Raw genomic sequence first — 24,661 nt, forward strand, 5'->3', positions numbered from 1 at the left:
ATGACACCTACTAGAAATGATTGTGTCAATGACAATTAACTCCAGGGCAATTAACTGATGCTATTAAACCCCAGTGACACGGTTTTCATTTTCACAGTCCCTACCAAAACAAAATGCAAGTTGAAGACCAAAGTGATGTAAAAAACTTGTAAAATCTGACCTCAGATTAGTATCTAAGAGCTGTGAAACCTATGCCTTTTTGTCATAGCAAGGAAAAGTCAAACAAAACCATTTCAGAGGCAACAACCCCAGCAAAGTCTCAGCACCTCTTCGGGGCTAAGCCAGGCTGTGTTTTGACATTTCAGAATCACTTTTCTCAACAACTGGGTTTTTAGTATTTTTCTGTTGGTCCTTGTAGCAATGAATTACTAGGAAACAGCTCCAGGTAGTACTTCAGCTGCAGTCAGTGGCTTTATTTGAAACACAAATGGAGAGTAAGACAGCTCCACATCCCACCCCCATCCTGGACACACTTCAGTGCCTGCCATGACCTGCAATAGCACAAGAAAGCCTTGCTCTTTGAAATGGAACAGTAGCTCCAGGGTTGCTGGTTTTTTTCAATTTTCCTTTCCCTTATGCAGCCACAATGCCTGTTTTGAAGCTGCCACTGTGCTCTCCTGTGGGATGATGGAAGAACAGGAGGTCCCCAACACAGAGGAGAAAATCACACCTCTGAGCTGTGACAAACACACAGCTTTTATCAGTGCCACAACTATTCCAGACAAACTACTTCACCCCATGTGGTCCTGTTATCTAGGTGAGGCATGGCCTCACCTCTATTTTTACAGTCACAGCTATAATCTTATGCCCTTGCAGCCTTCTAAAATTATGCACTACTATTAGTACATATAAAAAGCTGTCCATCCCCACTGTAATTTTACCACTTTCTTCCTGCAGATAACAGTAGTTGCTGCCACTAGAAAGAAAACAGCATTTCTTTCATGTAAGTCACAAATTAAATACATTAGATTATTTGAAGGGCTAATAAAAATGTGGGGGTTTTATATTCATCTGTTTTTATTTTAAAACCTTAATCTCCCTCCAGCAATCAGAAAATAGGCCAGTTATATTTACCTTGTAACTAACTGCAACAACTATTAAACCAGATACTCAGTTTATTATCATCTGTACAGGCCTACTGATCTCAGGAAATCAACATTTATTTACTTCAACTTGAGGATCTGATGTCCTGAATAGATATCCTAGGACTGCAAATCTGGAACACCAGTGAAAATAAACACTGATTTACACAGTGACCTCTCTCCAACTCCTTTTAACACAGTTGAACAATCCCCTCCCCTTTTTTCTTTTTAAATCAGTCCTGTTTAAAAGTTTTTAAAACGGGAATCACCCTTTATCTTTGTAATGTTCCAGTGGCCCTGAAAGCATCCAAGGCAGCCATGACCACACAGCACCTGCTCAACAGAGACTGTAAAATTACCTTACACAAGAACAAAAAGATACCAGGAGAATTAAAACACTTGCAACACCTGTAATCCAGCCAAACCTGAGGTACAGTCACTGGGGAGCACACCCAGCTTTCCCCATGCATTAGGAGTAAGATGCCAGTCACAAGATTGCTGCAGGTTTTAAATGCTATGGTGTTATTTACATAGGCTGTTTCTTGTTCTACAGGACAAATGCATAATCATAATATAATGTTATTATAGACTGTCACTAATTTAAGACATATTTTCCTCAGCCAAGCCCTACCAACTCATCACTTTTTGTTTGCAGGGCAAGGCTGCGAACTGCTTCAGTAGAATGAAGTGAATATTACAAGAATAAGCAGCCTGAGGAGGGGTTCTGGTGGTTTTGTTTGGTTAACCTGGATCATTTCTACTGTTCAGTACACAGCTCCATGAACAGCAGTATCAGCAGAGCTGATAGGGAGCAATCCAGACACAGAGGTGAAACTGAAAAAGCCCTGAGCTCAGCTCTGCTGGCAAACACCATGCTCAAAATCACAATAGCATGATTGTCATCACTCAGGCTACTCCCTGCTATTTCTATTCCATGATTAGATGGCACTTTGCCATTTCCCTCAGTGGTTGTTAACCTCTCACCTTGGTTTCAGTTCTCCTCGTGGTTCCATCCTCAGAAGTGACAATAGACACGTGGGAAGTGGGAGTGCCTGGGTCTTCCTCCACAGTGACTGTCTCTTCCACCATTTCTTGAGGCTCTTGCATCATTGCTATTGAAGTCTGGTTACTGGGGCTTTGTTCCTATAAAGAAGAAGGTTAAAAAAAAATTAACTTCTTACTTCTACCATCATGGTGAAACTATTCCACTGACTTCAGCTTCCTTGATTGAAAAAAACTCTTATTTTACCCAACAATTTGCAAGCAGAGATTCAGAGAAAGGAGTATTTCCTGTCTCAGACAAGCTTGCTGCAACTGTGCTGGTATGACTGGGCTCAGTGCAGCAAACAGAAATCATGTGAAGCATCTATCAAGTACTTCATTTTAACAGGCAACAGACTAACAGACTATCTTAAATTTAAATCTGTTTTAAGCTTCCTCAATGCCCAGCATAGAAGAAGTGGAATTTTTCTCTGCAAAAACATTCTTTCAGTTCTGCAGTGAACAGGCCCACTGGCTTTCAGAGCAGTTAATCTTACACACCATTGAAAGTTTCTCTGCATTTGACCAAGTACACTCAGCTGGAGACTAGAGAAGGCTATAAAACATCAACACCTACAATTAAACAGACACCTTTCCCTAACTGCCCAAAGCGATAATAATTAAACAAAAACTTCACAGCTAGAGATAAATTCACTGAAATGCTTCCCTTCCTACATCCTCACTAAGTCTGTAAGGTCTAACTGGCTACAAGCTTATTTAAATTTCTAACAGAGAGACAACAGAATAAAATCTAAACAGAAAGAAGGGAGATCAGAGGTGGGTTCTTGCAGGGATAGTGCCTAAAGAGAACACTCTGCTGCTCGCCAGCACTGGTGTCTGAACCTTCCCTTTTCCTATGCAATTGTGTGTTCCAGCACAGAAATCAGAGAAGCTCCCTTTGGAAGATGAATGCCTTTCAGAAGTTTCCCAGCAAGGGGCCAATAAAGAACCAGCTTATGCACTGAGAACTCAGACTTTTGCCCAGCATTATGAATCCTCAGCCACGTAAAATGAAACTACAAACTGCTCATTTCATTACAAGCCCTGAAGGTATCTGGCTACACAGGCTTTAAAGGCAAAGCAGGGCTTCTGTTGGCACATCCTCTCAGACACTCAAAGAATAGCCTGTATTAAGGACTATATACACACACACACATTTTTACACACATATTATAAAAACAAAAACCAGAAAATCCAAGAAGAATGACACGGAGCCCAAAACTGCAAATTGAACACACTTTGACAAAAGCAAACTCTGGACAAATCCATTCTATCTCTTCACATCATAGGAAAATAAAAAGGCTTGGGATGAAACTGCTGTGATAGAGGTGCTCAACCTAACTACATAAAGGTTTAAATATTCTTCCCATGTGAACAGCTTCATCACCAGGGAACTACAAAACTACCTTTTGTATCATTTAGAAAAATTGTATTTCAACCCAGCTATAGCCTTTGGATTTCCCCTTTTGCTGTGCCATATTTTGTGCAGGCCCCCAGTGACCTTTTGCTGCTGATGTTTCATTAAGGTTCACATTTAATTCTTGCATGATCTATCATTTCTCTTTAAACAAGCTGAGATGCCCCTGCCCAGTCTTCCTTTATTTACAGCTATATTCTGACCTTCTGGAACTCAGACTTCAGTAAGGAAGCCACTCCCAGTTTCAGGTAAGCACTAATATTAACCAAGACCATGACAATAAGCCTTTGCCAATCACCTCAGTCAAAATGCAACAGAGACAGCCTTCAAAGGCAAGGCACCACAAGTGATACAAGCAGGCACTACTTCCATTTCTATTGAAACCACAGAATAACTCAGCTTACAGCATCAATCAATGAGAATAAGGTTTCTGAAATCCTAAAGAAAATCACTCCTTCCAGTCTGCAGGACTCAAATTGTTAATGGCAAATAACTTATGCTACATGCTGAATTCTTCATGGTAGAGTTCAGATGGCACATCATGCCTTCTGTGCATGGCTCCAGAAGGGGAACTGCTCCTGCAATAAATACATTATTCTTTTCACATCTTTCTTGAAGATACTGTGTTATAACTGCAACTCCCTTTCTCACACCCCACAGCGAAGCTTTCCTGCAAAGAGAATAATTTACACAATACTGCAATTGAGTAGAGACTCAGAACTTTTATTCATCTTCACTCAACCAAAGCTTACCAAGAACAAAGAAAGCAGTTACATGTAGAGGGCTTTGCACAACACCTTATCCCTATAAAGCTCAGCACTGCTGCAAGGTGGGACTTGCTCACTCCTCTCACACATGTATGTACACACACAGAGCTCATCCATCACCTTCATTTCCAGCTGCACTTGAGGTGTTGGCATCTCTTTGTTCCCCTCTAGACTTTATACAGGCAGCCTCTGTTTTCTGATAATAAACCTGAGAAGATGGAAGGTGGAAAGAAGTATTTTGTTCTTTGAGCTTTCACAATACTTTTTCTTTATTAAAAAAAAAAAAAATAGAGAGCCTGCCTTTGTATTCAGACTGCCTGTGGGCAAAGGAAACCTTAAAAGCTAGGCACTTAAACATGAGCAAATTGCAAGCTAGAGCATATTGACTTTAAATGAGCGTTGTGCTGGGTTTTATCCTCTGGCTGCTTCTAAAATGAAGATTCAGGGAGATATGGTACAGATCTGCATTCCTACAAGAGAAAACTATTGTTAGCAAGAGACTGTCCCTGGCATCAGAGAGGCGAAAAGCTTGCACAGCTCAAGGTAGAGATCTCAACACAGACAGGTGCCCAGCCAGCATCAACTGTGTCTTCCTTCTTACTGTGTGAGCTACTGAGGAATGCAGTGAGCCATGGGGACAGCCTGTCACCCAGCTCACCCCAAACTGCCTGAACCAGGCTGTTCTTTGATCTCCAAACCCAGTCCTTTCTCTGCACTGCTAGCTTGGAGCTGTCACAAGCGAACATGAACGTAGAAAAGATGCAAAGGTTTCGTTATCTGTTTTCAGACGCCATCATTAAGGATTTTAGGTCATCACAAATTGCAGAAACTGGGACACATTACCCCTTTCAACTACTTCCTCTGTGCTCAGCTCCGAAGCCAGTATTTAGGACGGTCTTTTTTGCTAAATACATCTCAGCATCTCAGATCCCAAACATTTGGCAGGTATGCCTAATTATCCAGAGTAAACCACAAGCTGCTGGATAGGGCTGGAACATGACATCCCTAATGAATAATGCTACCAGTATTCCCTGCCTGCTAGAAGGAGGTTATTTCCAGTTCAAAATAACATATACTAATTTACCTTACTGGAGGCTTCCAAAGCAAAAGCAATGAGATTACAAAACTCTACCAAATTGTAAGAACAGATTCCAGTGCAGTTATTGCATGTGGTGTCAGCAGTCATGACTCTTCCTTTTACTTTTGCTTTTTTGAGACTAAATGAATCCTATCCTGTTGATTTGTACTTGCATCTTCAGTGTGCTTTAAAAAAGGAGGCCATTTACAACACAAAGCAACAATCAATTCACCTCCAGCCTGTAAAATTTAAGTGCAGATGAAACAGCTAAAGACCTTGTAAAATAAGCAAGAAACATAAAGTAACAGTAATTCTTATTTTGTTAAAGAACAGTGATTTATCATTTAGGGCACATATCTCCTAGGGCTTATTTTGCATTAGACTACTATAGCTTCTGTAATCATCACCATTTCAATTCCTAGCCCTGTATTTCCATCAAAGCAGCTATTTTATATCTGTTTTAATAAAAGAATAACCTCCCCCAGGAGGATCAGACATCCTACTTCAAGACAGTAAACAAGGTTCTTTATTCTCTGCCTATGGAACAATTTTAAACAGTCTGGAAATAATATAAAATTGCAGGAGATGATTATTTCCACTAAAACAGCCTCTCCTCAAGAACACTGAAATCATGTACATTGAATCTTCATTGTCCCCAAGATCTCCTTTGTTCTAAAGATTGCAGTGCAGGCTATTCCAGCTACTCCTTACTCCAGGCTACAGTCAGATAACAGGGGTTTTGCAAAGCACAAAGGCTGGATTCTACATCAGTGGACATACTTGTCCTCAGCCAACCCCAGCACAGACAAAGCTCAAGTGTATCAGCTCCTGTGAAACACATTACAAGTCTGGGCATAATTAATGGCATTGGACAACAATGCTAATTGAATTAAATGTGGATTCTCTCTCCTCTACTACTCTTTAAATTACTTTTTAAAGCTTCAATCTCTGCAAAGCATGAGATTATTTCTAAGTGTAAAGCAAGAGAACACTGGCTCTGCTGGAGTCAAGTCTCAGGCTGATGTTGTGCCCCAATGGTCTCCTTCCCACTCAGGTCTGCACTTCCACTCAGTCATGTCCTCAAGCTTTTATTTGCTGGAGGCATGTGGAGGAAGACACAAAAGGCAAATCTGCAGGAACACAGCTGCTGAAAAATGTCTGTCTTGAGATCTGCATCAGACTGGGACATCAGAGAAGAAGGAAATCGCTGATGGAATTTGTTGAACTTGGTGTGCTTGGGGTAGACTTTTTCTAGTACAAGATCAACTCCAGCAGCTAAAGACTCTCAGATCTGGTTATCACAGCCTCCTGCCTTGTCAGAGCACCATCTTTCCCCACAGCCCCAAGATCCCTGCTGTGCTCTCTGCCCTGATTTGTCCTGAGAGCTTTCTGTGCATCTCAGCAGTGCAAAAGCTGGATTCCAAGCTGAGCAGCTCGTGCCCATCACTGAGCCTGGGTCACCTGAGGGGCAGCTGTAAAGGAAACCATCCCACTCTTTCTAGTTTGTTCTTCAAAATCAGGGGAGCCCTCACACACTGCAGTGCTTTACAACTGCAAGGCAGGGCACCTTCCACAAGCACATGGAGACCTGAAGTTCAAGGACTGCCACAGGATGTTTCCCCCAGTTCAAAAAGCACAGCAAGGTCCAAGTCCTCAGCAGCAAAGCACAAGTACACAGCCAGACCTACCCAAATCCCTCATGTCTGGGGAAACATTGTGCCAAAACTGGGATCAAATGATGGCACACTCAAGCAAGACAGCTCTAGAACAACAGGACCTGGGTTTCAGTACAGGACCAGCCTGTACTGAAACCCAGGCACACACGATGCTGGAAGGGGAGTCTGCAATACAGACAATGACTTAAATATGGGAATACATAAATATCTACTTTGCTGCAGATAAACAAACCTCCATCTAGTAAACTTACTTTTTTGTTTTCTCATGTGAAATAAAATGTGGGGTTTATATACATAAATACATATATATTTATGTATATGTATGTATACAATGGGTTCTGTGCACTTCCATGTGAACCCAAACACACCAACTTATGAGAAAGCTCCAAGCTCTGCTGGAGCTCTGACAAGCTCTCCCCTAAGGCTGGTCAGATCAGAACAGAAGGGAAATGTTAGCCCCAAATGAAAGCAGGCTGTCCTGGCACAGGGTACCAGAATGAACTCAGCCCCACACCACAATGCACCAACTGTTTCCTGAACACTTACACACTTCCTTTGTCCTTCAGAAACACACACGACAAGCAAGGAACAAATAATGCCAAGAGCTTTTAAAGCACCAAGGTTAAAAGGAACATTTCAGCAACTGGAGAAAACCTATAACGACAGGAGCTCTGAAAAGCCACAAAGAGGAGAGGGTTTTTTGGGAAGCAGGCATGGTAATTCACCCTTTGAAGGCATCACACCTTTCAGGGACAGCAAGAGGCGGAGGTGAAGGAGAGGGTTCAGCCCCCAGACAAGGCCTGGAGCAGCAATACTCACCCCTGGAGTACAGCAGGACACACTGGGGCTCTGTTCAGCCACGCGGTGGCCGCCCATCAGCGGGCAAACCCAGCGCCTGCCCCACGGGCAACAAAGAGGGCTTTTATGCTATTCTAAACAATCTGAAGTGTCTCAGTTAATGGAAGACCGGGCAATTGGCCCTCAACTATTTCTAATTGACTGGAATGATGGATGAAGCTAAAGGGAAAGCTGACCCACTGAACTTTTCCATACAAAGCTAGGAAACTGAAGGAGATTGTAAACAGTTTATAAGAAGGAGAAGTGGGAGAGGCAGAATCCCAGAGGCTTTGCTCCTCTCAACCTGCTGTTAAGTTGTTTCAGACTAAGGAAAACAAAGAGCTTCAAGTCCGAGCAACAAACAAAAAATACATGGGAAGGCCTAAACAAATAGGGTATTTTTCCCATGCTCCCCTCCCCTTTCTCCAGGAGCTGTTTAGCACTGCCATGCAAGCCGGTCCTTTGAATCAGAAAGGGCAATTTGTCACTCTGACAAGGTGTCTCTCAGGGCTCTCTATTGCCTTGCCCTGCTTTTCAGATTGACTGGGTGTTAACCACGGATGTCAAGACATTACATCTCAGTCAGCTTCAACTGAAGGATGATGTGTACTTCAAACTCACATGTTAATCAGTGCCACTACATTAAGGTAATGCTCAGGAAATCACACATGCCCTTGGATTTTCTGAACAAAACCATCACTAGCAGCTTTGCACTGCAAAGGGCAACAGTGCTGCAATGTGACAGAGCTGTCTGCTCACCTCAACAGCTCCTGGGAAGGAAGTCTGAGGACACACAACTTCCAGATGAGGAACGGATGAGTAATAGGTTCAAATTCACACCATCTAACTTTAGGCAGCTTAACAAGGTATCTAAATGCAGGATAACTTAATTCTTTCTTGTCAGTCAAAAAGAAGAGTAGAAGAGTCAGAGGACAGAACTTGCACAGACTACATTACTTCCTTGGACAAATCCAGCTCTTGCCATTGATTCTGCACAGGAATTACATCAAGTGCTTCAAGACAGCATTAAAGCTGGAGGATGAATCCAGGCCTCAAAGCCCCAGTGTAAGGAGTCTGTGTAGAACCCAGAATAGGACAAGGGTATCACAAGTCATCATTCAGTCCCTTAGTCATAACCCTTTTTGTCCCAGTAGTCCAGCAAGATCAAGTAGTAAAATAGAAGCAGTAGCCATTATTTGTAATATGAAAATTATACAGGACAAAAAACAACCAAAAAGAAAAAGAAAAAAACCCCCCAAAACCAAAAACAAAACAAAAAACCCCACCAAAACAAAACAACAACAAAAAAAAAAAAAAAAAAACCACAAAAAAGAAAGAGCACCTGGCACACAGAGCTCTCCTTCCCTTAACTGTGGACAGCATGGCCAGTGTTTATCTGGACAGCCTGCCCAGTAGGAAACTGAGCAGGAAATGATTGTTTCTCACCAAGATTTGTACAGAGAGTTCACTGCAATTTGCCAAACTACCTCCCAAAGACAAACACAATGTAAATCTGCATGCCTAATCTTTGACCAAACCCAAAACAGATCTGACTTGTTTCCTCTCTGGAGTCTCAGATGAACTAACCAAGGCTAAATGAGGGAAATTTTTAGTGGGATGAGGTTATACCATGGATTATAACTTTCCACCAAGTTTTTTTCTTCATCTCCACCTGCTGCCTCTACAGCACTGGCATTAAGGGTGGTGTAGGATGACTAATTTTACATTCCTTTCTGCAAGACAAGCATTCAGATTTCATTTCTTCCAGGCCCCACAGAGCTTGGATCACAAATTAAACGGATGCATTTATCACTAGAGATCAAGTCCACAAATTTACATGCACCTGGGAGTCAGAAGTACAAGCTAGGTCCTTCATCTAAAACAAAAAAACAACTGCCAGTTTGGCAGGTGAGAGCAGGTTTCTTTATGCAGTCTGTGTGTCCCAGACTCTACCCCAGCCACCTTCACATATCATTAGTGAGTTAGAGCAAAGCCTGCCAGACACAGCCAGTCCTAGGCTGGCACACACACGCCCACTTGCACTGCTACAAAACTACCTTAGAGAATTGCTTTTAACTTCAAGGCAGATCTAAACCATCTCTGCATTCTCTGAATTATGACCAAGGCTGGAGCATTATTTAAGTGTCCTAGGAGCCATATCAGATCAGTGTTAAATTTAACTCATCTCCTCATCCACCCACAATCTTGCTGGTAGATCTGAAGTACGCAACCAAAATGCTTATTGTGGAAAAACACACAACACAAAAAGCAAAAAAATAAAAAAACCAAACAAGAAAACCTTTTCTAATCCTGAGGGAAACAGAACAAACAGACCACTGATGATTGTTTAAGCCTGCATTCCAAGAAAGCTGTTCCTTAAAAGAAATTACTTCTCATTCTAGGGAATACAAAGCAATTGACAATAAATCCAATCCCCCATCTCACCAGGACTGTGCCTGCCAGTGTCTCCCACGACAAAGCCCCAGAGCAGCTCTGCCTGGCAGGGAGGCAGCAGGACTGTGTCAGCCCACACAGCTCCCCAGGAGATGACCCCTGTTAAATCACACACTGCTTCTTCCCTCTGCACCTCACCCCCCGTGTTCCAGCCCCCCCAAGAGCCAGGCTCTGCACACAGCCCAGCAGGAAGGTGGGAGCAGCCTCTGACCCAGCCTGGCTCCTGCTGCTGGGCAACCCCAGGGAGCAGCAAAGGGACAGCAGGGAAGGAGCTGTGCAGGAGGTCCCTGGAGAGGCACAAATCCACTGGACCACCAAAAGACACAAACAAGTCAACAAAGCCAAAGGCTGCTCTGACTGCTGTAAATCTTCCAAATGGAAGAGATTCCAGCAGAAAGACAATTTTCCCAAGTGCAATGCAGTTACTGTGCTATTTCAACTACCCAAGAGAGCTCACCGATGGTTTTTTGCCCAGTAGTCTGTTTATTTCACACATTTTCTGTTTATTCCCTAAGACTGACCTTATTACCTCTACTTGTACATGACCAGACCTCACACACTGAGAAGAGGGCAAGTGCCTGTGCTAAACAACCAATAAACAGTACAGAAAGAAAAAAAGAAACAAAAAACCCACCCCAAAACAAAACAAAAAAAGAAACTCAAAAAACAAACTAACAAAACAACCCCCCAAAACTCAACCGAACAAAAACCACCTCGAAACAAAACCAACACAAACCCAAACAAACAAACAAAAAGTGAGCACTTGGATGAGGGAAAATGCTCCAAAGAACACGTTCAGTTCTCATATGCACAGCTGTGAAGGATGTGGATGCATCGCAGTGGGCTCAGACCACAGCCAGAGAACAGGATCAGAGGGCTCTCCTTCACACCTAAGGTCCAGCTGTTAACCTCAGAAGGTCAAGGAGTGATCTGATTCCAGGTCAAGTTATAACAGAAAGCTGAAGGAGAGCCCTTCAGAGAGAAGGGTTTAACCAGTGCCAGTGTCTGTGATCAAGACTGACAAGACACACACATCATTTAATTTTAAGACAGCAAGTGTGAATTGTGCAATTAAAGAAAAAACACATGGAAAAATTTTGCTGCTGAACAGGTTAAGGGTAATTATTTTTAAGAAACATGTTTCTATTTGCTCATGAACCTGATAATGGAGAGGTGCTCACCTGCATGCACACAACTGCTCACACTTGACTGCTACAACACTGAAGATTTTTCAGGCTAAGAATAAATTATTTAAAGCTTGTGAAGGAAATCCCCATCCCCCCCTGCCTGCCCTCAGCAAACTACACTTACATGCAATAAAGAGATTTTTGTCAGCCAGAGAAGGGGCTGATGGTGCCTGTTCATCTTTGGGCTACAGCTGCCTCTCCTCACACCAGTGAGCCCCTTCTCAGCTGTCAAGCAGCACTGCAAGCAAGGCCAAACTGCAAAGCAGAGCACTGTGTCAACTGAGAAACCACCACTGCCCAGGAAGGACTGTGTGTCCCATTCCCCAGCCTTTGCTGTCAAAACACAGCTCCCAAAAACCAGTTGTGCCAGCACAACTGAAATAGCTGTGGGACAGCAGGAAGCAGGAACTGAAGGGGAAAAGAGAAGAGATGAGCACCATTTCTCCAGGCACTGTCACCTAGCAAATGAATGGGAAACCACTGGCTCCATGCAGTTTATCATAGGAGGGCTCAATATGGACAGCATTCAGCAAGGACTGCTATTACAGCATGAATCTCAAAAAGGAAAAAGTCATTTAAGCTAAGGTGGAAGTCACTTGCCCAGAGGTAAATACCTTCACCAGCCAAGTGAAAGAGCTCTCAATTTCTTAGTTAAATGTGTTTGGCTTTTCCCATTTGTCATCAGCTCTGACTAATGTTCCACATACTTGCTGGAAATAGGCATCTTTCTATGACCACTCACTCCTCCTGGCACTGTGTATACAGTCAGCTCTTCTCCATTAAAGCACTGGAATTGTACAATCCTATCACGTTTGCCAAGCACTCAATAATTTACATAGTACCTTTTCATTATTATTTCTGATGTGTTTTTATTTGGGACTTCACAATGGAATTCAAATATGATGAATACTGAGACAAGATGCAGCCCAAGAGTCAGCAGTCTAAATCACTTTTAAGCAGGTTCTCAGAGGGCTTTTGAGATAGAGCCATTTCTCACTTAAACAGACACAGATCAAAACAAGAGATCAGGATGAAATTAAGGACTTGCTATTAACAACCATCAGTCACAAAACTGAACTCATGCTCTGAAGGCTGCACTTCTCTGCAGCTGGCAAGACAAGCTGTTTGAACCTTAGGACAGGACAGCTGCACTTCCCTCCCACTCCTTGTTATGGTTAATGCCAGAAAACAGAATCTTTAATTTTTCCAGGGAAGCCCTGCCAAGCTGAGGCTGCAAATAGGACATGGTGTGTTAGTAAACTCCAAGGCAGCTTGCTCACACACTGGCCAGAACCACTCAAAGTGCCTAAATCCCTGTGTGCACACTGGCAGCAGTGACAGCCTCCCTTTCACACAAATGATCTTCCTCTGTTAGACTCCTTTTGTAAATCAGGCCTGCACAGGGCATGCCATTTTCACCTCTCCTGGCAGAGTATGCAGCACCCAGGTACCCAATCCTGCCTCCTCTCCTTTAAAGGCTTCCATATGACCCATCTCCACTACTAAAATTTTGGAAGAAATAAAGCAAAGTCCTCCATAAAGCATTAGCTGTCCTGGGATCATCTATACACAGCTGTCTCTCCTGGAGTTCAAATGAAGCTGTTTTATTTTTCTCCCAATTCTTTACAAGGAATCAAAGATAAACATTCATCCCACCCACCTTTTTTAACAGTAAGACAGACTCAATCACTACAAATCTAGCAGCAGCAAGCCCACCACCCACTATGAACACCCTGCCAGAAACACTGTGCCTGCCTCCAGGACTCACCCTGAGCACAGCACTGGGGATCTTCTCAGAAACACACACTGGCAGAGTTCATCCTGCTTTGGTTTTCAGCTTGTGGGTTTATTTTTTTCCCAAGAGAAAGCCAGTGTCTTTTAACTCCTTCCCAGAGTCTCCAGCAGCAAAAAAAATCTCCAAAAAGGTGCTGCTGAACCCACAAGTCAGATTTGCTGACTTAGATTAACCCATCACTTGATTATATTAACAAATTGTTAACACATAAATTAATCTGACAGAAATCCATAATATTCTACATCTCAGCTTGCTAAATCAGGAGTAATACAGTTAGTAACAGATAAACATATGCATGGAAGATAGTGAGTTTGGCAAACAGTTGCAAAAGCAATGCTGCAGCCTGAAGAACACCAGAAAAAGATGAACAGAGGAGAAAAAGCATTACAAAATGCATGAGTCTATCCAGGGAGGGCAAAACCAAACAATAAAGCACGTCAGGGAAAAGGGAGGACAGATAAAAATGAGAAGAGACAGAACCCATAAATGAGAAGAGCGTCATGTGGAAGCCAAATCAGTGGCTTTCACATGAAAAAAAGTGGCAGGAAAAGAGAAGGAGGGGGAAAGTATGAAAGAAATATTTCAGTTTTTAATTCCATCCTGTTAACACTGCTTTTGTGCACCATATAAATCTTTTGGTGAGCAGTAGCTCCCTCCACACAGGGCACTATATTAAGATTCTTTATTAAGGCTTTCCAAACACCATAATGTCATTCTTTGGCTTTTTATGTGGTTTGCCTAGACTATGTTTTTGTTGCTAAGCTCTCATTAGATGTGTATCTTGTACTGACAGGGAAGAGATTATAAAACACAAGAAACCTGAGCACGAGCCCAGTATTTGATTTGACACAAGTGAACACTCAGGCAACAGCAAGATGCCTTGTGTGCAACTTGGGGACACTTCTGGATCTGCTCAGCATGAACAGAACGGGTCTGAACTGTCCCATGGTGTGTGCAAGTGATTCACTTGGGGCAGTACAGAAAGGAGAGGAGAGCTCAGACCCAGATGTATCACAGCCCACCTCCCCCCAGAAGCTCCTGTGCCAGCACTTCCAGCCCCCAGGCAGGACAGCTCACAGCTCTGGCAGAGGAGCTGAGGACTGCCAAGAGAACACTGCCCCAAGCCATGAATACCAGGGAAGCACAAGAACAACACAAAGATGGAGCCAAATTAATAAATCTTGCTTACAAGGGATGACAGCACATCAGGAAGAGCAAATGTTCCCATCCAGTTACCCGGGTGGAAGACAAAGATATCCATCCTGAACAACAAATTGTGTCCAACACCATGAACACTGCACACCCCACAGGCAGAAAGCTAGCCTGATTCTGCACTTAATTAAATTATCTATGTCAACAGTGACCAAACACATCAGCATTTACAGCCTCCCACCATTTATCAGTTCACACATGCAGAAATTAAACTGACTCCTGAACAAGGAATCATCAGCAACTCTGATCACAGAAAAACCACAGAAAACTACTTTTTGCCAAGAAGTTTAAACTGAGCACGGTTCCATTTGCAAAATTACATGAAACCAAAGTACAACTGCATCATTCACTTCACAAAAGCCACCAAATATATTCTAACAGGCTGTTAGTACACATCTAAAATGTGTTTAGAAACCCAGAAAACACACCAGATAATGTGCTCTATATACCCTCAGCAGCAGACATTACAGCTATTCTTAATCCCAGCTTTGTGAATCTGGTAGACATAATTCATTGTGCTTTTGGAGCCATAATATTTTGCAAAGCACTGCAGTTTGCTGGCTTACAAACCTGCCCTGCTAGCTCACTGTGTAGAAAGATTTCTGCTGACTTCACCCACCATTTCAGTTGCACTCATCAGGGATTAGTATTTTTCCTTGCAAAGGATACAGGCTGCAAGTACCAAGCAGAAAAGGTTGCCCATGTGGCTGGAAAAGACAGGTAACATTTTGATAGGTGATAAATATACACACAGTGAATGAGCACTGAAGGGGCACTTGACTATTTCTTCCATGAAGTTCAAGTAGCATATTTAAATTTCAAATGCTTTAGAAATTTTACTTATTTTTAAAGATATAATTGATAAAATCTTTTCATCATGCATTTTATACCCGTAACTTCTCTAAGAGGAAGTGAAATCATCAGAGAAGCCTCTATATTCTTTACAGACTTTCATGAAAAAAATGCTCCTCTTCACAACTTCACACCTGCACATGTACCACAAGAAATAAAACTATTTTTTAATGGAGAGTATTTCATGTAATGTTAAGAACCCAAGAAACCATGAAGGTAACAAGCACTTCTGGCCCAGTCCTCTACCAGTAAGGTCACACCTCAGCACTCTGCCAGTTCTAAAGCACTGCCACATTTTTCCACCATAGGGATTTGCACTCCCATAGTAGGCTTCTCTTCAGTGGGAAGAGAAGCAAATTTCAGTACAAGTCTGCATAATTAATCTACTGGAATTTTACACTATTAAAATGGCAACTTCAGAACAAATCAGTGAGTGAGCTGCTTCAAGAACATTACCTTCACACCTGCAGCAAAAACCCCACAGCAGAAGAGACTATCAGTGAAAATAACTTCTTATAATATTATGCAGCATTTTCCAGTTTGAGCAATCAAGCAAATTCAAATGGTGAGCAGCAAAAAGCTTTTGTAAACCATTTGGATCTTGTTTCTCCTAAGAAAGTTTAACAAGACAACTAATTCATTATCAGGAGCAGGTGGAGAGATGTTAAAGTCTTCATCATCAATGACCATTCTCCAGCAGAAACATTCACTGTTCTTATCCTTGGAGCAGTATGACCATGATGACAGAACAATGGGTTTACTTCTAAAAGAACATGAGGTTGTGGAGGTTTGGAACTCGGGTGAGTTGCCCTGCAGTGTGTATGAACTACCCAGCCTACCCTGCCCAGCCACTGCAGGGCTGCAGAGGATGCAAACAGCTGCTGCACTGCAACAGGAAGGCCCCACCATGCCCTGGCCACTCCACAGCAGCTCTGTGTAGGTCTGTGCCTCAGGACAGGCAGCAGCTGTCCCAGAGCTGATCACTGCAACACACACAGGGATGAAGAAGCTCCACACAAAGAGAGCTCAGCCTGCTGGGAGCTGGCAGGGCCCAGCCCAGCTCCCAGGGCCAGGCTGCAAAGGCTGATGTGTGCTGCCATCACGTGTGTGTGACAGCACTGGTGCCTGAGACAGCTCCAGCATCAGCTGCAGGCTGCTCTCCCAAAGCCTGCCAGCAGAAGTCTGGGGGAGGCACTCCCCAGCCCATCAAGAAATAACAAGTGACAGCTCAGGAAAGCATGTTTGCTATCCAGTCATGCGTGCAAGCAGTCTTGGGCCAAACAGTGGATGTGCTAAAAGGCTTTCCCCAGAGGAAATGTGTTTATTAATTAATATCTACTGAATTAATTGGCTCCCCATATGCTCTGCTGTGCTTCTAAGACTGGAGCCCTGTTGCTGTTACTGAAAGGTGTCAGGCATGGTGACTACCCAGGAGGTTCATCAGAACACTTCAGTCAGTCTGAAAAACTGATCTATGTTTTTGTATTCATCAAATTCACAGTGCATCACAGACATGGAAAACACATTTAAAATCTCCAATCCATAATAAATTTTAAAAAGCCAACACACACTATTACTTCAGCCACAAGTGTGGTACTCAGCAGAAGCACAGAAGGTGCTGATCTGAGGCCATCACTCACCTCTTGGCCCCTCACCTGCAGTAACCCTGGCTATTCCTTTCACACACTGATACATCCCTTACACCAACCTGTTCTAGCAACTGCTGCCACTAGTACCAAACTAACCTTTACATCCATCACATCCTCTCCCACTCCCTTTCGTCAGGGCAGGAAAGGTATTTTTGGATTCTGACTACATCTGGCACAACACTGCAGTGACATAATTTTTTCTAATGTTCTCAATCTCTCAACGAGACACTTTATTCAACAGATGTCAGTGTCAGCTGGCAGGGACCACAACTCCTGTCATTCCTGGTACTCCAGCACTCATCCTGCACCAGCCTCTGTGTGTAAGCTCAGACTGTTGTAGCTGAAGAGGGAGAGCAGTCCTGCAACCTCCCTCTTTTAGCACATGCCACCACAGGCTGTGCATCCTCATCCCTGAGAGAGACAATTTATGCTTCAAGACATTCCCCCTCCACTGCAACGCCACCTCTCCTAAACCCCCTGGATGCACCCACGCAGTGCAGAGGCCAGAAAACCCTTTGTCAGAGTATGGGAGGACAAGCACTCATTATGGCAACCTTCCTAGCAAATTCAGAGAGCTTTGATGTTTATTTAGTGCAGGTCTCCAATTTCAGCATTCCCTCACATATGCAACACCCACTCAGCCCAATTCAGAAACCTGAATATCAACAGCTGTAATTACCACACCCAGTGGTGAACTCAGACTGCAGCAGCAGCATCCCTGACACAGGCCATGCTGGGTTCCCTGGCAGAAATAGTCTGAAGTTGGTCTCTACAACAGAAAAGGAGTGTCTCAGCTGTATTACAATACTGTGTTCCAAGATTTTACCATTGTACCACCACACTACAACACACTGATTACTGCAAGCTGGGCAGGCCCAAGGAAGGACCAGGCATTTGACATCATTCAGACAGAAACTGCTCTCACAGAAAGGTCTCAGGTGCAGCCATAATGCCATTATTTAATTCCACATGGCCTGTGCTCAGCCTGCTGTAGCAAAGGGGGAAGAGCAGTCCTACAACCACCCTCTTGTAAAAACATTTTAGCACAAAAATGCTAAAACCTCAAGAAAACAAAGCTGAAGACAGCCTAAAAGTACAACTTCAATTCTACTGCAGGAAATAGTTAAAGCATATCACCAAAGAAATATTTACCAATATAAACAGGTGTGATTGTGATGTGTTCAAAACAGCTTCCTACAGAGGAAGGATGGTCATGCTTACCCAGGTCATGCTGGTAAGCAGCAGAAGAGGCTGCAGAGAAGCACAAAATCATGCTCCTGAATCAGAGGCCTTGCCCATAATTTCTTTGCAAGTACAAAATAACTAGAACAAAAATTAAAGCTATCTTCAGAGAATAACATCCTCTGTAAGGCAGGCTGCAAACAGAGTCAGCAGGATCTGTGCTGTCTGGCAAACATATTTTCACTTGATAATGGGCATATGACAAGCAAGACTTTTGAAGTGACCCGTATAAAACATCAGTGCACAACAGAGTGCTTAGAACACTGCAAATGGAAAAGGTGAGATGACTCCTCCTGTCTGGGAGAGCTGTTTCTGAAAGATTTGCAACATGCCACATGGCACCATGTACAGCACTTCATCTTTCCAAGAGATGGCAAACCTCTCTCAAAGCAATGAACTGCTCCTCTTTAATTCAGTATATCTGCCCCACCCAGCAACTAAGTCCTTTGACAGTTAATTTAGGAGGATGTATTTCTCTTCCAAATGCTAGTAAAAGGAATGGAACAGCAAAAAATGGTAAATGTTCTGTTTCCAGCCACTCTGATACAGCATAAACTTAGAGAAAGGATTTGGAGAAGCTGTAACTATGCACAACATCACAGCAGCATAACCTCAATAACCCCCTGGGTACAGACTGAGCTGCTCCTCGAGGCACCTCTTTGCTCTTCAAGGATCCAGGCTTGAAGGGATCTTTTCCATGCACTTCACTTAGTTTTGGTTCACTACCCTGCATGCAGACACAGAAGACTTCATAACACATTTACTGCCCACCTGCAAGACATTAATGATTAATTTCCAAGCATATCAACTCTACACAGCTTTGGGCTGCTGGGCTTTCCTTTTTCCTCTGTTTCTTCAGTGCTTGCTTTGGAGAAAAAAAGAACAGGAATATCACGCAAAATCCAGCTAGAGATATTAAAACATTGCAGTATTTTTCAGTCTCAGTAGAATAGCTGGGGAGTCAAAGGTTTTAATCAAAGGATTAGGAAAAATTATTTCAAATACACGAAGTGCATGCCAGATCAAATTCTCTCTCCTGTCATACAAGGTAACTGTTATCCAGTGGACTAATTTGCCAACATAATTTTATCTATTTATTAAATAAATCAGACTAGGTGAGAAGATGGCAAGATATGATTTGTACCGTCAGCTTCACCCTGTGAGCATGGACACTGAGGATGGAGGAGGCACTTGTATGAGGTCCATGCTGAAGTGAGATCTGCATGCAGAGACACTTCAGATGATGGTGGAAGATGACAACCACAACAACTCCTGCCTGGTCCTTTGAAAAATGTCATATTTGTTCTGTCATGTCTGCAGGGCAGCTCTGGGGAATGGCTGAACAGAGCCCAAAAGGCAGCCTGGCAGACAGCTCCTGCTCCAAAGGTATCCAGAGGAGCTTCTTCCAGCAGGCCACGAGGAGCTACTGCAGCTCAACTGCCACAACTTGAGAGCATCAGACAGAGGGAGGGGGAATACACCTAGCAGGGTCTGGGAAATGGGGAAGAGCCACAGTTACCTTTGAATTTAGCTCTAAATCCACATTTGGCCATCAGAGGAAAAAAGACATTTGACTTAGATTTGCCTCACCTATCTGCTTCTCCGTTCTTGAAAAGGAAAGTATTACTAAGGCTTTTCACAACAGAGTTAAAGGGAACTTCCTGCAAAGATCTCCCCAGACAAGAAGTGCTAGTGACTTCTTGTGGGATATAAATATAGCAAAAGCTCTCAAAAAGTTTCTGAGGCCAACTTTTACTTTCCCAGTACAGGCTGATCAGATGAGTCCTTGATGTCTTTTGTAGATGTACATTACCTGGAGGCTGACTGTGAGAAAGGTACAGCTACAGCTTCTCAGTGTAACTCCAGACACAAATACTGTCCTGAAGGAAAAACAATGCTCTTTTGAAATAAAATTGAACCACTAGTAAAGCAGAGCAATTACTCTGGAGAGAAGCCACTTTTAATAATAATAAAATCCATGCAAGGACAACTGTAATATATAAAATTTAAACTTAAATAGACCACACACCTACCCAAATGCATCTGTCTGTCCAAATTCACAGCTTTTTTTCTTCAACATAAAGGTTTGCAATAGGAATTCAGGAGAATATGCCAAAAACCTTTGACAATTTTATATACGGAGCACAGAAAATAACTGAAGTACAAAGAAAAAAATAACAACAAGCATTTTTATGGAATGTGCTTAAATGCCTGAAATTTGCCTTCTGATGAAGCAAGTCCACTATGACAAATGACAGAACTTTTTTCCATCCAGTTGCTCTTCCAGATCTTTGAGACATTCTGGGAATGGTGGGAGGTAACAGTCTTAGCAAAATACAGCCAGATGACCAGGGCAGTACCAAAAGGCTGAAGGGTTTAGTGAGGGAAGGCCAGATGAAAACACACACCCTCCCCATGCAAAAGGAGACAGGGAAATAAAATTGCCTTGATTGATATTTCTGAAGAACAGCTCACATCCAGGGATTTACTAATCATGTTCTCTCAAGGCAGGCTTTGTGTGACAGCTGATTTTGTCTCTCTAGTAACACCTTTAAAAAAAAACCATGCCAGAGAGAGAGTACACAAAGCATCCACTCCAAGGACTGATCTGCACAGTCATGGTCAATGTCATAAGTCTTTCCTCCCTTTGCTCTTTAAAAAAAAAGGAAAAGAACGAGGGAAAAATCCCATCTGTGACATAGCTCAGAGCATCAGAAACTCGGTCAGCTTTTGCAGTAATCTGAATCACCCCTCTGGCTGCCCTTGAATTTTCTCACAAGATCCAAGCCCTGCACAGACAGGATGCTGTACTGCAACAGGTAAAAGAGAAAACCTGCAGAATTGAGGTCAGGGGTCTACAGCTCTGGTAACTGCTTTTCTTTTTCATTGGCAGAGGCAATGGGCTACACGTGGTGTGTGTGAAAGAATGAAAGCTAAAGCAAACAGCTTGCAAGTCTTGTTCAATTATCTGTACTGGGTAAGAACCATGAAAGGCACACAACATAGAAAGAGATTATGAGGTACAGTGAAAAATGAAAGATCTGCAGTTTAGGGCCCAGTCACAGTGTGTGAGGTATCTGGAGTCCTGCAGCTGACCAGGGGTTACAGAAAGAATCCATGAGCATTCCAGTGTAAGCTGCTCTGCTGACTGATTTCTTGGGGCTAAAAATTAGTTGAGGAAAAACAATCAGCAGCTCAGAGAATGGCAAAAATGAAGACAGACTTTTAAGTATACCCTAACAGTACCTGGAATATCGTGCTACAGACATGATCTAATTAGACAGTAAGCCAAATATCTACATTTCATTACTTGATGATCTATTGTATCAAAGACCCTGAGAATTTTTTGACATTTGAGAAAATAAGAGTATTTTCAGAAGTTGCCTGTGAGTCACTGGGAGTCTCTGACGAACTCCCTCTGAAGGAAGCAGGCCATGGTGCTGTCTTTCCAGCAAAAGCCACAGTGCATTTTCTGTTTGTGGTGTTCAATCATTAAAAAGAGACAGGAGGAAAAAATCCTTTGTACTATTAGCTGTGCCCTAGCAAAATTAACTACCTCATTCATCTAAATGAAGTCAGCTCTAAACCATGCAATAACCATTTAAGTGCCTGCTTTGTTACTTATTTCACTGTTTATCTAATCCATTGTGAGCATCTAAATAATGAGCTCATTGAGCATTAGCCAAGATCAGCCAGAGAAGACACCCATTCAGCCTACCCACCCTTCTGCCCACTGGGGGTCTGTCCCCTGCAGCCTTGCCCAGGTTTATGGGGTCTCTGACCCCCTTGAGAATGTTCAGTCACTCCACAGCTCAATACAGCAGAGCTTTAGGAAAGCTTCCTGTCTCTTCTACCACCAGTTCCTCCATAGACTTTGTGTGGATTTTGGGATGGTTACCTCTAACTTCTCAATTTTATTTCAGGAAAAAAGGTCACCTTCCAGCGTGAACAAGGACAATATTCCCAATGGCAGAGAACAGGTGAATTGTTTCATTATTAATCCACTTCCCTTTTCCTCACCTGTTGCTTCTGAATTCATTATTTTGCCTGCAGCTCCAACAACTGTTCTTCTGAAAATCAGGATGTCTATAAATGCACAATAGAGCTCACTTGGGAAACAAGGGCAACACACCTTCAAGAGGGCACAAGGAATTGCACCTGCACCTCCCACACGACCTCAATTATATCCTGCATCCACTCCTTTCAGAAAGGCACAGCACCTGTGATTCCCTTAAGAAAAAGTACATTTCACCTTTCTATGCTTCATTTCAGTTTGGCATTTATATAGCTCAGAAGATAACTACACCTTTTTCTGGTAATGTTAGCATATGATTAAGTGTTCCTCAAACAGGGGCACTTTTCTTGGAGATGGTAATTGAAGTCAGCACATGGACTGGCCTGAGAGGCTGCATTAGCAGTTCAAACACTGCTCCCTTCTGCTTCTGAGGAGTGAGCTAATCTTCAGGTGGACTACAATAGCTGGAGCCTTGGAGAAAACCAGAAATGGCAACATGTCTGGGAGCCTTTTTCTTGGTGGACAAGCCCATCACAACATCACTCCAAGTGGCAAAACACAACTGGAACAAATCAAAACAAAGCCACAGCCACACTTGAGTTCCTACTGAGGGAGTGGTGTTTTCCTCAAGTATTTCCAAACAGTGGTCAGGGTGGGTGGGTGTAGGGAGTCAAAGGCTTCAGTACAAACTGTTTATTGAAATAATTCCCTTTAATTGCCCTCCCTCGCACTGCAGTTTTTAGCCATGGAATCATTTGTGCCCTGGGAAGGGGCAAGTATGTACCATTTGTGACTGCAATTAAAGCAGAGTAATTAACCAATCCCTCCATTTCTGCAAGAAAAGCTTCTTAAGCTGATAATGAATTTAAGCATTTGAAAGTAGTGAAACTGATTTTCCACGCAGCAAAAGCATAGGAAATGCCAAATGCTATCCTCTTGACTGTTCACTGAGCACCTGAAATGGTGCAGATCATGACTTCAGCAGGCACCAGAGCTGTTAATCTCAAGATTTACACAGGAGGCAAAAACTTACATTGCAATATCACCACAGAAGTGCAACTGTTCAATGTACACAAATTTTATGAAACAACAGGCTCTTCTGAGAAATTACAGTAATTTGGGTGTGAGAAAGCAAAAGACTTAAATCTGCACAAATATTATTAGGACAGCCAGGGTGAATTTACACAGCACACCAACTGCCAATTAAAAACATTAAACAAAAGCCAACCATCTTGGTCTGTAAATTTTTTCCTCCCAGCTGCTGTGTGGGCACATTATTTAGAGCAGCTGTGTTATTAAGAAAGAAAGAAAAAAACTGAAGCAGCTCTTATGCACTTACAAAATCCTGTGCAGAACTCTGACCCTGCAGTGAAGGGCTCAGCCAATGTTTAGGCCAGCAGAACCTACTTGACTCCTGTCCCAGATTCAGCACTGAGAGGAAAATTCATCTCCAGCAAATCTATTGAATGAATGTGGCATCATTTGAGTCAGGAGCCAAGTCTCATACAACCAAAGCACAATTAAGTATCAGGCAAGCAAAATGTCTGAAGGCAGACAAACTTCCCAACTGGATGTTATAAACCAGGATAAATTACCACAATGACAAGGGCCATCTCTGAATTACAACTCCATTACAGTTAAGCATTTAAGCATAACATACAGTTACAGATTCTCAGCCACTTCACTTCTCAAAACTGAGAAAAAATGTGCTCACTTCCCATTCTGCAGCTGGGCAGCTGCACTCTGAAAGCTGCATCAGAAGCACTGGGTAGTGTCAAGTTTTTCCCCTGTCACCCACCCCGGCTCCTGGGGTACATTCTAATCTTTCAAAAGCTGTTTTTTCACAACCTCAGAAGATTCACTTTCTATTTCTTCACAGCTCATTTTAAAGATCTTTTAGGAAGCTCAAGCAGTCTAACTCTGGTCAACACCACAGCAGCTACCCTGAAATGGAAAGCCCAGCCTGAGCTGCCATCACTTGGTGATGCAGGACACCTTTCATCAGGAAACCCCACTGAGATATCATCTATACCTACATGTCTCAGGCACAGCTCTGCTCAATCCATGGCTGTGCAAGAGTTCAAATGAAGGAACACTTTGCCTCAGCTAGGAAAAACACATCAGAAAAAAACAGAAGTCAGAGGCAGAAAAAAAAGCCAACGGGAAGCTTTTATTATCCTTCTTCTTGAGTTCTATACTGCTCTCCCCCATGCCTGAAATGGTTCTGGAACTCTCACAAACACACTGAATAGACAGAAGTGTACAAGAGACCTTGTCCCAGGGGCACAAAACAGAATTGGGTCAGGAAACTGGGAAACATTTGACTTGCTCAGGCCAACACAATAACGCAAAAAATG

General features: G+C 42.9%; 1 protein-coding gene across 5 annotated transcripts in view; it reads right to left on the reverse strand.

Moving 5' to 3' along the window:
- Positions 1–24,661, reverse strand: part of ARVCF (ARVCF delta catenin family member) — a 152,121-nt gene that overhangs the window by 85,699 nt on the left and 41,761 nt on the right. For all 5 annotated transcript variants that reach the window (XM_059863834.1, XM_059863832.1, XM_059863835.1 and 2 more), the window contains exon 2: positions 2,067–2,225. In XM_059863834.1, the coding sequence (XP_059719817.1) occupies positions 2,067–2,225 (159 nt within the window). The remainder of the gene's footprint in view (positions 1–2,066; positions 2,226–24,661) is intronic.

Source organism: Haemorhous mexicanus, chromosome 19 (assembly GCF_027477595.1).
Source record: "Haemorhous mexicanus isolate bHaeMex1 chromosome 19, bHaeMex1.pri, whole genome shotgun sequence".
In the NCBI taxonomy this organism is placed as follows: domain Eukaryota; kingdom Metazoa; phylum Chordata; class Aves; order Passeriformes; family Fringillidae; genus Haemorhous; species Haemorhous mexicanus.